This window comes from Erinaceus europaeus, chromosome 7, assembly GCF_950295315.1.
Source record: "Erinaceus europaeus chromosome 7, mEriEur2.1, whole genome shotgun sequence".
NCBI classification, from domain to species: Eukaryota; Metazoa; Chordata; class Mammalia; order Eulipotyphla; family Erinaceidae; genus Erinaceus; species Erinaceus europaeus.
In genome coordinates this window covers 20,949,435-20,965,589 of record NC_080168.1, presented here as the reverse complement: position 1 = coordinate 20,965,589, position 16,155 = coordinate 20,949,435, and the positions used below count along the sequence as shown (strand labels likewise).

Here is a 16,155-nt window from a genome sequence, read left to right as displayed (position 1 = left end):
TACTATTTGACCCTTAACTGAAAGTTTACCAGCTAATCCATTAACTATCAATATTTATTTCTCATGAATATTTAATTCATCTCTCCACCAATTGAACATGGCGGAGTGCCCAACTCTTAGAAAATAACAAGGGTGGCAATAGTCTTATATACATCATTAGAAAAATTTTATTGCTTTCTTTTTTATTTATTTACTTTAAACAATTTTTATTTATTATTGGGTAGAGACAGAGAAGTTGAGAGGGGGAGAGAGAGAAGGAAAGAGACACGTGCAGTCCTGCTTCACCACTCATGAAGCTATTCTCTCTGCAGGTGGGGACTAGTGGTTTGAACCAGGATTTTTGCATGCTGTAGTGTGTGCACTTAACCAGGTGTGCCACCGCCTGGCCCACTTTAAAAAATATATTTTATTTACTTATTATTGGATGGAGGCAGAGAGAAATTGAGTGGGGGAGATAGAGAAAGGGAGTGATAGAGAGACACCTGCAGCCCTACTTCATCACTTGTGAAGCATCCCCCTGCATGTGGGGACCAGGAGCTTGAATTTGAGTCCTTGTGCATTGTAGTGTGTCACCACCACCTGACCCATGCCCTTTTTTTTTCATTAGAAAAACTTTAAAACCTGTTCTTTAGAAACTTTAGGATGCACCTCAGTAAATCTCTTCAAAAGAAATAACACGACATTCAGCTTGACTTCTACTGTTATTGTCATCTAAACAAGGCAAAGGTCATTAACATCTGAGCTTGTTCTATTGAAAGAAATGTGTTCTAGAGATAAGGCCACACCCTTATGTCCTACCTGTGTAACTTCCCAACTTTATGATCTTGAATATAATTTAATTTTTAATTTTATTTATTTTGTTATTATTATTTTACCAGAGCACTGATTAATTCTGGCTTATGGTGGTACAGGGGATTGAACCTGGGACTTCAGAATCTCAGGCACTATATTCTCTTTGCATAGCCATTATACTGTCTACCCGTGCCATATAATTTAATTTCTGTGCATGCTAATTTTCTATATATAATCAGGTTTAACAGCATTCCTAATCTGTAGGAGTGTTGTGACCATTAAATATGGTCATGTGGGAGCCACATAATGGTGAATATCATGGAGAACATACCTTTCCATGTGCAAAGACCCAGGTTCAAGTCGCTGGGAAAGCAGAGGGAAAGCTTCATGAGTGATGAAAGTGCTGCTCCAAGAGTCTCTCTTTCTCCCTCCTTATTTATTTCTCCCTTTCCTCTTAATTTCTCTATTTCTGTAAAAATTTGTTAGTATATGTAATTTTGGATCAGGAACCTATATAAAGTGCTATTTATACATCAGCTTCTTCAAAAGACAGATTGAATGATAAAATGATAAAAACTGAGTTGTGACTATACTGGGCAAATTATCAATGAATTAATAACCTATAGAATTAGCTTTATTTAATATACTTCTGCATATAATCTTTAGAGAATGGAGTGAATAAAAAGTTTGTTTCCTTTGATAATTTTAATTACAATTGCAGGCCAATAGTATTAGTAGGACAGGTTAAAGATCTTATTAAATACAACTTTTAATACATTGATACAGTGGCTTAATACAGAAAGGATTTGGGGAGAGGTGACACATGTGTGGTTTCTCCTATTGCTCCAGACACTTTAACTGTAAGGGGCTGAGTTATCTAGTTTCCTTAATATTATTATATCAACTCATCTGCAGCTCTGACACATACACTGACAACTCCTAGGCTGGTTCTTTAATTCAGGGTTTAATAATAGCTAAATAACTCAATAACAATTAGCCCTAGTACATATAAATTACAGACATACAGATAAACTATAAACTGTGGCTGATTGCTGCTAAAAAGAAGTAATTAAAATCATTAGTTTAAAAATCAGACTGTCTTGAATTCAAAGTTAGCATCAGTCCATTTCTATTTATGAATCTACATAACATCTCAAATTCCTCATAGGTAACAAAACCAGTAATATCAAGATTAGTCACTCAGTCAGCTATTTATTAAATAGTTACTATGTACCAACTAACGTTGAGGTGGAATATCAACTATACAGCAATTAAAACAGACATAAACCCTTCCGATTAGGAACGTTCATTTTACATGTAAGAATAAAGTATTTCATATGACTTTATATACATTGGACTTTCATACAGCTTTATTTTATTTTTATTTTTGCCAATGGAAAATAGTTACCAATGTGAAGTAACTCAAAGAGAAACTAGTGATATTATTCCAAGCAAGTTAAAGATTTAGACTCTAGAGAACACCAGATTGCTTTAAGTACTGGTCTTACCCTGGGAAAGCAGAGGGAAAATTTTAATCTTAGTTTTAGACAGTGAGCACAGGTGGAATATATCCACACAAAGACACCTAATTCTTCCAGCAGAGGTATAGACAGTTATCTATGCTCATGACAGAATAAGAATGTCATATGCAGCATCGAAAAGCAAGTCCTCATTTTGCAGTGTCAGACATCACCTGCTTGTGAAAATAGCACCAGAATTGAGGCTTATAAAGATTTTTGTTTTTTATCCAAGGGATAGCTTCTGCAGCTGTGAAGGCCATAATGTAAGCTTATCTCTAGCTTACTTCCTCCAGCAATTTGCAGCATGGTAGAAGAGGTTCTGGCCTTGATATATGACATCTTCACTGTGAAATTGTTTGGTTATTTATTTTTCTGACTTGAGTTTTCTGTAGTCACTAGGTCATCAGTCTCTCCGAGTAGGGGCATCTCAAAGGAGCAGTAGGACAGTAGACTTTTTCTGTAGTATAAAACAATTGATGTTTTCTATGATGATATGATGATACTATTACAACTATGCTGAAGAGGTGGAGGATTTGGGGTAACAGTGCCTTATTATGGAGTTAATAACAACACTGCAACTCTACATGTGAGGGAAAATTCTTCATCCATGGCCTTTAACCTATTTTCCCTTTCTTGATGATCTCTCACAGAGATTTTGAGATGGGACTGGATTTGCAGCTCTGAGATTAAAAAAGCTTCATCTATAGACAAATAATCAAATAAAAACAAACAGCAGTTGGGATAGTAGAAAATGGCTGCTTTATTAGGTTCCTGGATGCCATGGTATCTACATCCAAGTCTTAGAGCAAGTAAATAAAACCAAATTAAACTGTGACTAGATAAAAGAGAATAAGTTCAGCAGTCATAAGCAATCAGCTTACACTTCCAATGAAGCCTGATACCAAGAAAAGAGTGTGGATCCTGAGAGAGAGCTGCTTCCTTTTTTTTTTTTCTTTTACCAGAGCACTGCTCAACTCTGGCTTATGGTGGTGTGGGGAATTGAACCAGGGACAGTGGAGCAAGACAGCTGCTTCTTAAAAACATGGCTTAAGTGGAGGGTAGACAGCATAATGTTTATGCAAAGAGACTCTCCTCTCCTGCCTGAGGCTCTAAAGTCCCAGGTTCAATCCCCCTACAACACCATAAACCAGAGTGGAGCAGTGCTCTGAACAAACAAAAAAGAAAAAGCGACATGTCTTAAATAGTTTTTCAGATCTTGCATTACGGCAGTCCTTTTATTCTAGTGTTGTTATGTCCTGTGCTTAACCTAAAATAACATCTGTGGGGGGCCGGGCAGTAGCGCATTGGATTAAGCACTCATGGAGTGAAGCAAGTACCCGCTGAAGGATCTGGGTTCACGCCTCTGTTCCCCACCTGCGAGGCCTGTGAGGGGGTGGGTTTGCTTTACAAGTGGTGAAGCAGGTGTCTATTTTTCTCTTTTCCTCTCTGTCTGCCTCTCCTCTCCCAATTTCTCTTTATGTCCTATCCAACTGAAATAACAATAACAACAACAAGGGTAACAAAATGGGAAAAATGGCCTCCAGGAATAGTGGATTCATAGTGTAGGCACCTAGCCCCAGTGATAACTCTGGAGGTATAAGTAATTAATTAGTTAATTAATTAACATCTGTTAATCATTCCCATGTGGTCTTACCTTCCTCTTATATTTTTGGCTTTAACAGTTGACGGTCATATGGCTCACAGTATTCTCAATATCTGTTACTATGGCATAGTCTTTGCTGATGCATGTACCCAGTGACTAATTTATAATTTATAATCTACTAATTTATAATTATGAAAATACAAAAATCCCTCCTATACATATTGGACACACACACACACACTTTTTACTTATAGGCCTTTTCATGGATGTGATGCAGTAAGATATAATTCTTTTTTTTTTAATATTTATTTTATTTATTTATTCCCTTTGTTGCCCTTGTTGTTTTATTGTTGTAGTTATTATTGTTGTTGTCGTTGTTGGATAGGACAGAGAGAAATGGAGAGAGGAGGGGAAGACAGAGAGGAGGAAGGAGAGAAAGATAGACACCTGCAGACCTGCTTCACCGCCTGTGAAGCAACTCCCCTGCAGGTGGGGAGCCAGGGCTCAAACCGTGATCCTTATGCCGGTCCTTGTGCTTTGCGCCACCTGCGCTTAACCCGCTGCGCTACAGCCCGACTCCCAAGATATAATTCTTAACTCATATAATGCCAATATTTACCTGAAATTTGTCCAGAATGATTAGAAAAAAAAAATTTTATGAGAGATACTCTTAAAGTTCGTATTAAAAGAGGAGTATATGAACAAAAGAACCCAGTGTGATTAGTCCATTAAGTCCATGCAGAGTAGAGATAGATGTTTCAGGTGTTTTGGGAAGAGGCTCCCAAGCAGAATGAATGATAGAGTATGGAAAAATAAAAACAAATTTCCAGAACTAATTAGCCACCAATGGCTTTGTGTTTATATTTCTTCCCTTAATTTCTGTGAATAGCTCTTCCCACAGAAGTCATTTTGGAAACTTATCTCAAAGTTGGTAAAGACATCAATGATTTTAGTTATCTTCACTTGAAGAGGGTAATTTTTCATCTAGTCAAGTGTGCATGTGTCTGCCAGGAAATCTCTGAGCCAACATACATCATCATCATACTCAGTAGCTTCCAGGATTTGGTTTGCCATCTTATGTGTATTTGAATATAGAATTCATTTCAATCTGACATTTTTTTGCCTCTCATCATATTTTTCTTCTAATTAAGTTCTATAAATGCATCCTCTACCCAGAATGAGCTGTAATAAATTCCTTTCCTGAGTTGGCCTTCTGAAAGTCACCAACCAACATTATGATGAATTGCATAATGAATAATTTTCTTTTTACTGTGTTTATTTTGAGGAGAGAAGTGCTAGGGAAAAATGAAATAATGTTTCATTAGAAGGAAGACCCTGATCTAAGTGGTGAATTGCCCATCAACTGAACATTTCAAACACTGACTCTGACAAAGTAGCAAAACTATGTAGTTCTAATTCAATTCAAAATGATTTTTCAGTCCAAAAACTTAGCATTAATAAATGTAATGGAAGGAATGTATAATGAAAAAGTTTTGCCAGGATGTGAGCTCTAAGACTATGTAGATATAGACTGGGAGCATACTTACTTTGGGTTGTTGATTTCCTAAAATCTGTATTTCAGAGGCTGGAAGATAACTTACTCAGTAAAACACTCCTTAGATTGTGTGAGACCCTGGATATGAGCCCTGACACTGCATTGCAGCACCATAGAAATTCTTTGTTTGTCTCTCTCTTTACCTCTTTTTTCTTTTTCCCCTTCCTTTTTAAATTAAAAAAGTAAATCAATGAATAAAAGTGAGCCCAGGAGTTTTCTCAGTAGTGTTGTGCATGTGTGAGGTCTTGAGTTCATTCTCTGAGATCATGAAAAAGAAAATAACCAAAAATAAAATCTGTTTTATAGAAGACAGAAAACAGGTCATTCAGAGAGTGTAAATTTTATTTTTAGCTATTATTTATTTCATTTTACTCTATAGACAAACAGATTCACTAGGTTTTTTATATGAAATGGCTTTGTTGAAATTGAACAATTTGGGGGCCAGGTGGTGGCGCATCTAGTTGAGTACACATGTTACAATGCAAAAGGACCTAGGTTCGAGCCCCGGGACCCCACCTGCATGGGGAAAGCTATGCAAGTGGTGAAGCAGTGCTGCAGGTATCTCTCTACCACTCTCCCTCACTATTTCCCCCTTCCTCTCGATTTCTGGCTGTCTCTACCCAATAAATAAATAATGATAATTAAAATATAAAAATAAATTGAACAATTTGTTGTGTTTGATTACTATTTTAATAGGTTTATGTTGGACAGATGCATTTTCCCCATAACATTGTGAGGCATAGTTGGAACTCTAAGACTAAAACATTTTCATAGATAAAATATCAGGTATTAACCTTGTACATTCTTGGTATTAGAATGGTTTAGCTCCAATAATTAAATAGCTACAATGATCATGACCCAGTTCAAATAGTACAGCTTAATGTGGTAATCATTAATTTTACATACTTCTCCTTTCTCTCTATACTGCTATAGAGAAAAAAATGCCTTATGCACCCTGAATTCATTACTCTAATTTGTGTACTGTGCATTGACTGAAGCCTGTTTAAGTGGCATATTAGCACAGAATTTGAGTCCCCTTTCTTTATGTAGATAGTGGGCCATGGAGTTAATGTTTCATTTATAGTATTTATTATAGAACTATGATAATGAGGTGATGATTTATGTTCTCCCCTGAGTAATGCCTGATTTAAGACATACTGTTGTTTTAAAATTAATTTTAAATTAATTTGATTTTTCTATACCAAAAAGGCTATTGTTCTAAATATCCTAACACAAAAATGTCATTGGCATGACTTTTCTTCCCTAAAAGGAAAAATATTTTATTTCAAGTCAACATTACACATGAACAATCACCTAAACCAATAATCTCATTCTGCAAATGAGGAATCTAAGAATCAGTGAGTCAGCTGAACTGATGGCTATCAGAAAGTGATTAGTGACATAATTACAGCTATGACCAGGATGTAAAGTCTGGAACTTCTGACTTGCTAATCAGCTCTCCAAATCATCTTGCCTCATTGAAAGAAGATGGTTCTTGCCAAGTAATTTATTCACAACATGAAACCATTCACAGTAATCTTTCCATCTCTCTCTCTCTTCTTTCTCCCTGTGTAGCATCGCTGTGCATCCACACAAAGAAGTGTTAATCACTTGTGGAGAGGACCATCTCTGGAAGATTGTTGAGCTCTCCAAAGGCAATGTACTTTTCACTGGATTTGGTCACACAGACTGGCTCTCAGACTGCTGCTTGGATAACAGGTCAGTGCGTATCTCTCCCTGAACTAGCCTGACATCTCCTGAAAAGAAATTGGTAAAGACCTGGTTCAAGCCCCTGGCTCCCCACCTGCAGGGGAGTCGCTTCACAGGCAGTGAAGCCAGGTCAGGAGGTGTCTTCCTTTCTCCCCCCCCCCTCTTGTCTTCCCTTCATCTCTCCATTTCTCTCTGTCCTATCCAACAACAAACAACATCAACAACAATAATAACCACAACAAGGCTACAATAACAAGGGCAACAAAGGGGGGGAAAGATGGCCTCCAGGAGCAGTGGATTCATGGTGCAGGGACTGAGCCCCAGCAATAACCCTGGAGGCAAAAAAAGAAAAGAAATTGGTAAAGAAACCTTCACTTCCCTTTTCTCCTTACCTGTTTTTATACATATATGATTAGAATACAAATACCATACAAATAAATTGTACAGTTAGACAGATGTGAAGACAAGTATACACCTTTGAAACCAACATAATCTGTACCTATCACCTTCAAAAGTTCCCTTCTATCTGATTTATTTATGATGATGATGGAGACAATAATGATAAGAACTCTTAAGATGAAATTGACCTCATGGGAAACTTTATGTGTATGGGGCAGCGTTGTTAATTATATGCTCTATGCTCTGCAATAGATCTCCAAAACATTCTTTCATATAAATAAAACTCTGTTCTTTGCTGGCTTTGATGGTACCTTTCTCTCTACAACCCTACATCCTCCTCTGAAAATCAAGTATGTAGATAAATGTTCTCTTTTCTTTCATTATATTGACTCTAGATTGATTGAGTTTGATATTTAGTACATGTAAAAGTTTGTTCACATGCTCATGCATTTAGCAAGAGTAATATGCTTCCTAGGACAAGTGTTATTAATGTTCTTTGTACTCACAAGCTGTGACAAGGCACACAGATTTCTAGTCAGTCATGCATGCCAAGATTTATTTTGCCTCTGTTGATCTTGCAGGTTTTGATTTTAGAATTTAGTCATCTAACCAAAAAGGATCAGAAGGTGGTGATCAATTTCTTTAAAATTTCAACTACTCTCAAAATATTAAAATAAGAGCACAGGAAAACCAAAAGCATCAAACTTTGTAATTTCCTGAGTCCACATTTTGTGCCATTAAGACCAAGGGCATTAAAAAGGCACTGCTTAACACCTAAGTATAATAGTTATAATGGACAGTTATTGTGAACAGAAAGCTCAGCTAATCCTTGTTTGTGGTTGCTAACCATTTTCCACCCCAACTGCCTATTTTATTTATTATTATGTAAATTCCATAAACACACTTGGATCAGGCTCCTTCTGACACTCTTTGGTCTAATTACTGTTGGGTGGTCTTAATTCTTGGTACAATTTATAAAGCATACATTGGAGATACTGTTCTTATGAGAAGTCTTTATACAATCATTTGAATAGCTTCTTTTATTAGGAACAATTAAAGTCTTATCCTTGGTATAAATATCAAGGAAATTAGATTAAAATAAAATGAACTAAATTGTTCAGAAATTGTTGAGTTAATTAGCAGAAAAAAAACCCCTCATTTTTGAAAACCGCAAAGTATTATTTATCTCTAGAACTAGGTTATTGAACTTAATTTTGAACATATAGCACATTCCATATCTAGTAGGTAGATAAATAGAATCTTACCACACTCTTTGCTCTTAGAAACGTAAAGTCCATCTTACAAGTAGAGACAACACAATTAGAAGTGTAACTTATCACTTAATGCTGCTGCTGGGCATACTAATCAGATTTAAATAATGCTCTGTTACCATGGCAGCCAGTAGCTGGAGGTTTTCTCATTAGTGTTTGACCAGCACATGGCCCTTTTAATAGATCTTACTGTTTTCCCACTCAATTACTGAAATTAAAATGAGGTGAAATACATCATCATTCACTCATAATATGAATTTATATTTAGTACTCTATTTGGCAGAATTGTAGTAATTGCTGCATTACTTTTTTTCCTAATGTAGGGGATAAAGATAAGATATATATATATTTCCATAATTATTTTTAAGAAAGAGATACGGAACACCAAATGTTCATTTTGAATTTAGAAGAAAATTACTCTTAGAAATAACAAAATATTCTATTTAGAGTAGAAATACATATTTTAGACCTGAAAAATTGTGATGCTTAGTAGATGCAATTAAGATTGAAGACTGTAAGCATATTATATGTAGTATATATCCACTTTGTGTACGTACATATGCTGACCCAAAATTTAGTATAAATGATGTCTTCAGATTACTCATTAACATATTTGAGAGCAAGATCACTAGTAAAATAAAGTCATAATAAGTCAATAACTAAAACAATATAAAAACTAAAGTATCAAGATGTAAAAAACAATACTAGATAAAAAAAAAATAGTTGGACCAGGAGCAGTGAAATCATGCATTTTAGTGTGGTCTTAGTTACCTTCAAGTTTTTCTGCATTAACTTGATAGATAATGCTAACAAAGGTTGTTACAAGGATAATTATTGTTCTTTAATCAATATATATTTTTTGCCAGTGTAACTCTTGGGCAGCTGTATATTGTTTCTTCTGAAGCTTATCAAAGGGTAACAACTAAATTAAAGAGTAGGGATGGAAACTAGCAAGAAATTAACTGTTTAAGTATTTTGAAGCCTAGCCCAATGCCAATATCTACTAAAAGTGAGAGGAATTAGAGAAGTTGTTGGTGAAAACACAACTTTGAAGGGAAAAGATGCAATCTTGTCTTTTATGACAATATGTGTGGAACTGGAGGTGTCATGCTTAGTAAAATAAATCAGGAGGGAAAATAAATACCAAACCTTCTCATTCATATGCAGGTTATAAGGAAACAAAACAAGAACACTCATAATGTCAAACAAAAAGCAAACACTGTAATAGTAGATCTGAGGTCAATAAAGGAAAGAAGGGAAGAGACAAAAAGGATCGAGTCCTGTGATCTACGATAGGTTTCTGACAGGGGGCATGTTTGATGGGGGCAGGGAGAAGGGTGCTGATGTGATTTGTCATACTTTGAAGAGAGACATCTGAAATTTTACCCCTAAAGCATAAGTCCTTCTGTATAATGACAGATTATTCTATTAAGTTGGGGTTGTGGTGTGGTAATACATATTTTGAAGAGGTATGAAATTGCACCCCTAAACTATATAGTCATTAAGGGGTTGGGTAGTGGTATATCTGGTTAATCACACATGTTACCATGCATAAGGACCTGTATTTGACCCCCCCACTCCCCATCTGCAGTGGATAAAGTCATAATTGGTGGGTAAAGCAAGGCCTGCAAATGTCTCTCTCTCTCTCCCTCTCTAATTCCCTCTGTCCTATCAGATAAAGAAAAAATAATTAAAACCAACATTTTTTTAAAAGTTTTAAGTACAAAAAATAGACAAAATTATCTCCACCTGCAGGGAGGTATGCTTCACAAGTGGCAAAGCAGGTCTACAGGTGTTTATCTTCCTCTCTCCCTCTCTGTCTCCACCTCCTCTCTCTATTTCTCTCTGTTGTATCAACAAAAGTGAAAAAAAAAAAAAAAAAGAAAGAAAGAAAGCCTCCAGGAGCAATAGATTTGTAGTGTTGGCAACCAAGCCCCAGTGATAACCCTGGAGGCAAAAAAAGACACAACTATCATTAACATAACTTCCTAAAATTTTTCTCTCCACCCTCTTTTACTGGTATTAGTGCATCTTGCTCTGTCTAGGTTCCAATGACTTGGTGGCACAGGAGATGAAGGGAAGTGTTAGAAGCAAGAGGATTCAAGTCTTTTTTTTTTTTTTTTGCCTCCAGGGTTATTGCTGGACCTCGGTGCCTGCACTATGAATCCACTGCTCCTGGAGGCTATTTTTTCCCTTTTGTTGCCCTTGTTGTTATTATTGTTGTTGTTGCTGTTGTTGTTGTTGGATAGGACAGAGAGAAATCAAAAGGAAGGGAAGACAGAGGGGGAGAGAAAGATACACCTACTTCACAGTTTATGAAGCTCCCACTGTGCATGTGGGGAGCCTCGGGCTCTAAGGATCCTTAAGTTGGTCCTTGTACTTCATACCACATGCACTCAATCTGCTGCACTACTGCCTGACCCCCTTTAAGTCTTTATAACTGAATATTCCTCTGAAAATTGTTCAGCTGTCTTAACCTTTTCTCATTGTTCCCCTAACAAGATCTGGTTCAAGAAACAAGTTATTTTTATTTTTTTGCTTTGAGTTTTCTCACTGCTACTAAAACTTTCAAGTCAATACCTTTACATTACAGCAAACTAGTGTAATTTCTAGAACTTCAACCACAATAGACTATGCTACAATTAAATTTTTTTGGAGAAAAAAAGCCTACAAGGAAGCATTTTTCTTTGATTTTACTCTTCCTATAGATTTCAAGTTTTCTTTAGTAAATGCCATTGTCTCTGTAGCACAGCTGAAAAAATAGAGAAACCCAATTTTCCTAATTTCCATTTCAAACACTAAGGCATAACTAAACTAGATCATGAAACTAGAACACTGAGAAATACTTTGTCAGTAGTGCTCAATCTTTGTTGCTTTATTTAGAGGATGTTTTTCTTCTTTTTTATTGTTTATATAGTTATTTTTGTTCTTTAACTTTGATTTTATAATAATACAATATCTTGAATATCAGCATTAGCATTTGCATTTTGTACCTTAGCTTGTTGGAACCTTCTTTTGCTTTTTAAATTGATCACATTTTTTCCTTTTTTTTAATTTATAAAATGGAAATATTGACAAGACCGTAGGATAAGAGATGTACAATTCTACACAATTCCCACCACCAGAACTCTGTATCCCATCCAATTGATCATATTTCAACCTTCCAGAGAAACTGTCAACATCGTACTGTATGGAGTCACTACTAGTCTGTTACCTTTGCTCCATAATGTCGAAGAGTAGAAATGTGTAACTAGGTAAAAATAGACTACATTCCCCATGACAAAGCGTTTTAGAGGTAGGATTCACTTCTGGGTCCTGATGGCAGTTTATGCTCAAGAGGAATTTCAAGAGAACACTAATGACATCTGTGCAGTTTCTAAATCTGTCCTTTATTATAGTCCGAACTGAGTTACGTGTAAAAGTGAAGTTAGAATTAAATTACGGGGGGGGGGCGGTGGTGGCGCACCTGGTTGAGTGCACATGTTACATATAGTGTGCTAGGACCCAGGTTCGAATCCTGGTCCCCACCTGCAGGGGGACAACTTCACAAGTGGTGAAGCAGGGCTGCAGGTGTCTCTCCTCTATCACCCCTTCCCTATTGGTTTCTGGCTGTCACTATCCAATAAATAAATAAAGGTAATAAAAAATTTAAAAAGAAATATTATAAACAACAACAATAACAACAACAACAAATAATTAAATTATGGGGGACAGGTTCCCAAAGTCTCTTCGGACCTAGTCCAAAAAGTCCATTCTTGTGGTCCAGGAGGTGGCGCAGTGGATAAAGCATTGGATTCTCAACCATGAGGTCCTGAGTTTGATCCCTTGCAGCACATGTACCTGAGTGATGTCTAGTTCTTTCTCTCCTTCTATCTTTCTCATGAATAAATAATTTTTTTTTAAAAAAGCCCTTTCTCGGTACAAGCCCCCTTCTTTTATACTCTTCTTATGTCACACCGGGGATCACTATTCATTGGCGCAATTAAGCCAAGTCCTCTCCCTTCATATTGTACAATGAAAAAGACCCTCCACCAGTGTGCATCTCAGTTCCACGTGTGCAAACTCATTGAAAACAAATGTGTTCTAGTGTGCATCCCAGTTCTGTGTGTGTAAACGCAGTGAAAACCAAGTGTCCGTGCTCCCCAGAAGCCCCTGGTAGCCTGTGCTGTCCCTCAACACCCCGAGTTCCTGGTGCCAAGCAACAAAGAAAGGGAACAAACTTTCCATCATATGGGAGGCAAATCACTGAGCAAGATAGACACCTGGAACCTGCACTTGAACTCAGAACCATACAAATTGGAGACAGGGAGACTGAAGAGGGCACCTGGAAAAAGAGCAGAAGCAGCTGCTGAGAGAACAACTGCAGCAGAACAGCTGCAGAAGCAGCTGTGATCCACAGACAATGATTTCTGACTGCTCTCCAGTCTCTCTAATTTCAGGCAGTAAATCCTATTTCCAATCAATCAGTCAATATGTTGGTCTGTTTAAAATAGTGTTTAGTAGTAATTTCTATACTAATTGAGGCAATATATCCCTAGTCATCTGGGGCACCAGTAGTGATACCAATGCCACCCACATATCCTTTACCTAGATCCAAAATAGGACAAACTGGAAAAAAATTCTTTTGCACCAGATATATCGCTCAATATATAATTTTTCAACAATTAGAGACTGTTTCTGCTACCATATTCCATTATTTCCATATATATTGACATATAGATCTTAAAAGAGGAAATGCACATAACCACAATACAAATATCAGAATTTAGGACATTATAACAGTGATAAAATCCCACTGTTTAGTCCACAATCCACATTTAAATTTTCTAATTATCACAATAACATCTTCATATTTTTTCTATTCTAGCCCAGTATCCAATCTCAATTCAGATATTTAATTTCATTCTAGTATATATATACACACACACACACACATATATATATAATTTCTTTTGATATTGTTCTGCAACTTTCCTTTATCTTTCAGGACTTCAACATTTTCTAACCATTTTACGAAATGATGTTTTTCACTTGGGGTTATGTCTTCTGTCTATTCCTGTTGTCCTCTATTTCTCAGGTTCTTGTGAGCCTAGCACCAAGAATGGTTGGCAGTTGCCATGTTTGATGAAGGGAAAGAGATCAAGGTGTTGAGGTTTTTACAAGGCAAGTTTATTAGAAGTCAAGGTGCTGAGACTTTGCTAAGTTTATTAGATGCAGATTTGCCTTCCTGGAAGGGAAGAGGGAGGAAGAAAGATGAAGAGGTGTTCCTGGATAGGGTCCTTGAGGGAAGTGCCCACATTGGACAAGGACTAGGGTCCTTATAAACTATCCTGTTATCACTTCAGTCTATGTGGAGGTTTCACAAACTGTACCATATTCACTAAGTTGGCTTCTGATATGGTTCCTCTCACAGTTGTGTGGAAATCTTATCCTCTGCATAACTGGGTATGTGACAGCTTTTTCGGCTTCATGGATATTATCTCTTGACTCACTGGAACATCTCAAGCATGGTGTTTTCTGATGACAGAGGAACAACAGATCTCTTGGTCTTCTGGCTGGGGCTCCTCTCCCTGCCTAGTATAACTGTCCCTCTTTGACTCACTATAACAGAAACCATATTGTTTTCTTTACAGTTCATCAGTCACATCAAGAGAGAGATTACTTGTGCTAACTTTGATCGCTTTTTATGAAATGGTTTTCATGAAGCTGAACTTAGGTCCACTGCCCTGTGTCACAGAAAGTTAGATTCTGTTACAGTAACTTTTATATGAAGGGACAAGATATACTGCAACTTGAACCTACCTTTAGAAACTGAAATATTTTACTCAAATCACCCTCCTCACACTTTAAGGAAAGCCAGCTTCCATGCAAATAGAAGTGGGGGAAGGGCTGGGAAGCCAGAAGTTGAATTTGAGGGCAGGGAAGGGTTTGAGGCTTTCAGATTTCCCAGCCTTTAGGACTGTGGCTCCTCAAACCTCCCCTTAGAAAAAGCTTTTAATGTGCCTCAACTATTTGGTCTTAACTGTTCTTTTATTTCAAAAGGGCAAGGCCTGTGGGAAATGGCTTGGAGATGTGAATGCCTGAGGCTCTCTTTTTGTTTCCAGATTTAGTTTCAGTCTATTAACTGTTCCTCTAAGCAGCTAAATCATTCCCTCCCACTCCCAAGGCCATATCAGGCTGCTTATCCTTTTGGGGGCAGAGTTTCCCACATCAACAGTTCCCCCTCTGTAATTACCAATAATTTGTGAGAAGATACTTAGAGACTATGAATATATCATGTTCCTCATCAAATTTCACCCACTAGTTTTAGCATGCTTTGGTGATTTTTTTCCTAACGTGTTAAGAATGATGGTTACAAAATAGTGATTTTCTAACTCCATCATCATTTCTAGATATATTTACTAGCACACTAATTTTAGCCTAATTTATTTTAATATAACTTTGCGAATCTACTGCCAACTGAGCATGCTTGTAAAATCTACACTGCTTCTTTATTTGAAAAAAGGATTCTGACAAGTTTGTGGGCTTTCAGAAACTTTTAAATAGTCTTCGAAAGACCCTCTAGAACTTCAAGTGAATTTTTCCCAGACCTTAAAGCCTAACAAGTCAAAAGAAAAGTCAACCAACGAACAGAATGTCATCTAATAATAACATTTGTTTATTTGATCAGTTATTTGATCAGTAAGTGAGAATCATCACATTTAAAATATAAGACAGTTTTCACTTTTTAATTCCTGTGAAAGAAGACAGTAGAACTCAAATCTTCTCAGAACTGGTCTCACAGAGGTCAGAAAAAAAGTGTCTGCTCTATCTAATCTGACAATCGAGAGAAACATTTGTCCTGAGAGGTTGATACTTGAGGCTGCCATATATCCCATATTGCTTTATAATTGCAGGAGACTGATTACCTCTGACCTTGCCCCTTCCTCAGTGGGCCCTCATTATACAACCCACTACATGAAGAATTCACATTCCTTTAAGAGTCTCTGAAACTTCCAGTGCCTATCAAACTTAGCAACTTTCTGTCAGATAAAATTATATAGCCAACCAAAGCTCTTCATGTTTTTTTACCATTATTATCCTCAGTGTAACTGTCCAAATAAGCAGCCTACATAGTTTGAATTAGAAAATGCAGACTGTCGAGTCCTGTAAGAGTTTGATTTATTCAGCAAATATTCATTCTCTTTCTCCTCTCTCTATGGATAAAGTTTATTTCCTTGCTTCATTGACATTGGGGTGGGTTAGATAACTTGCCTTGGCCAATGGGATATTAATAAATATGATACAAGTAAGCGTCTTGCAGAT

General features: G+C 36.8%; 1 protein-coding gene across 4 annotated transcripts in view; it reads left to right on the top strand.

The window, feature by feature from the left end:
- SPAG16 (sperm associated antigen 16) overlaps window positions 1-16,155 on the top strand; it is a 1,038,313-nt gene that overhangs the window by 452,547 nt on the left and 569,611 nt on the right. For 3 of the 4 annotated variants that reach the window (XM_060193955.1, XM_060193954.1, XM_060193957.1), the window contains one exon: window positions 7,046-7,189. The exons of the other annotated variant lie outside the window; for it this stretch is intronic. In XM_060193955.1, the coding sequence (XP_060049938.1) occupies window positions 7,046-7,189 (144 nt within the window). The remainder of the gene's footprint in view (window positions 1-7,045; window positions 7,190-16,155) is intronic. 4 annotated transcript variants of the gene reach the window in all.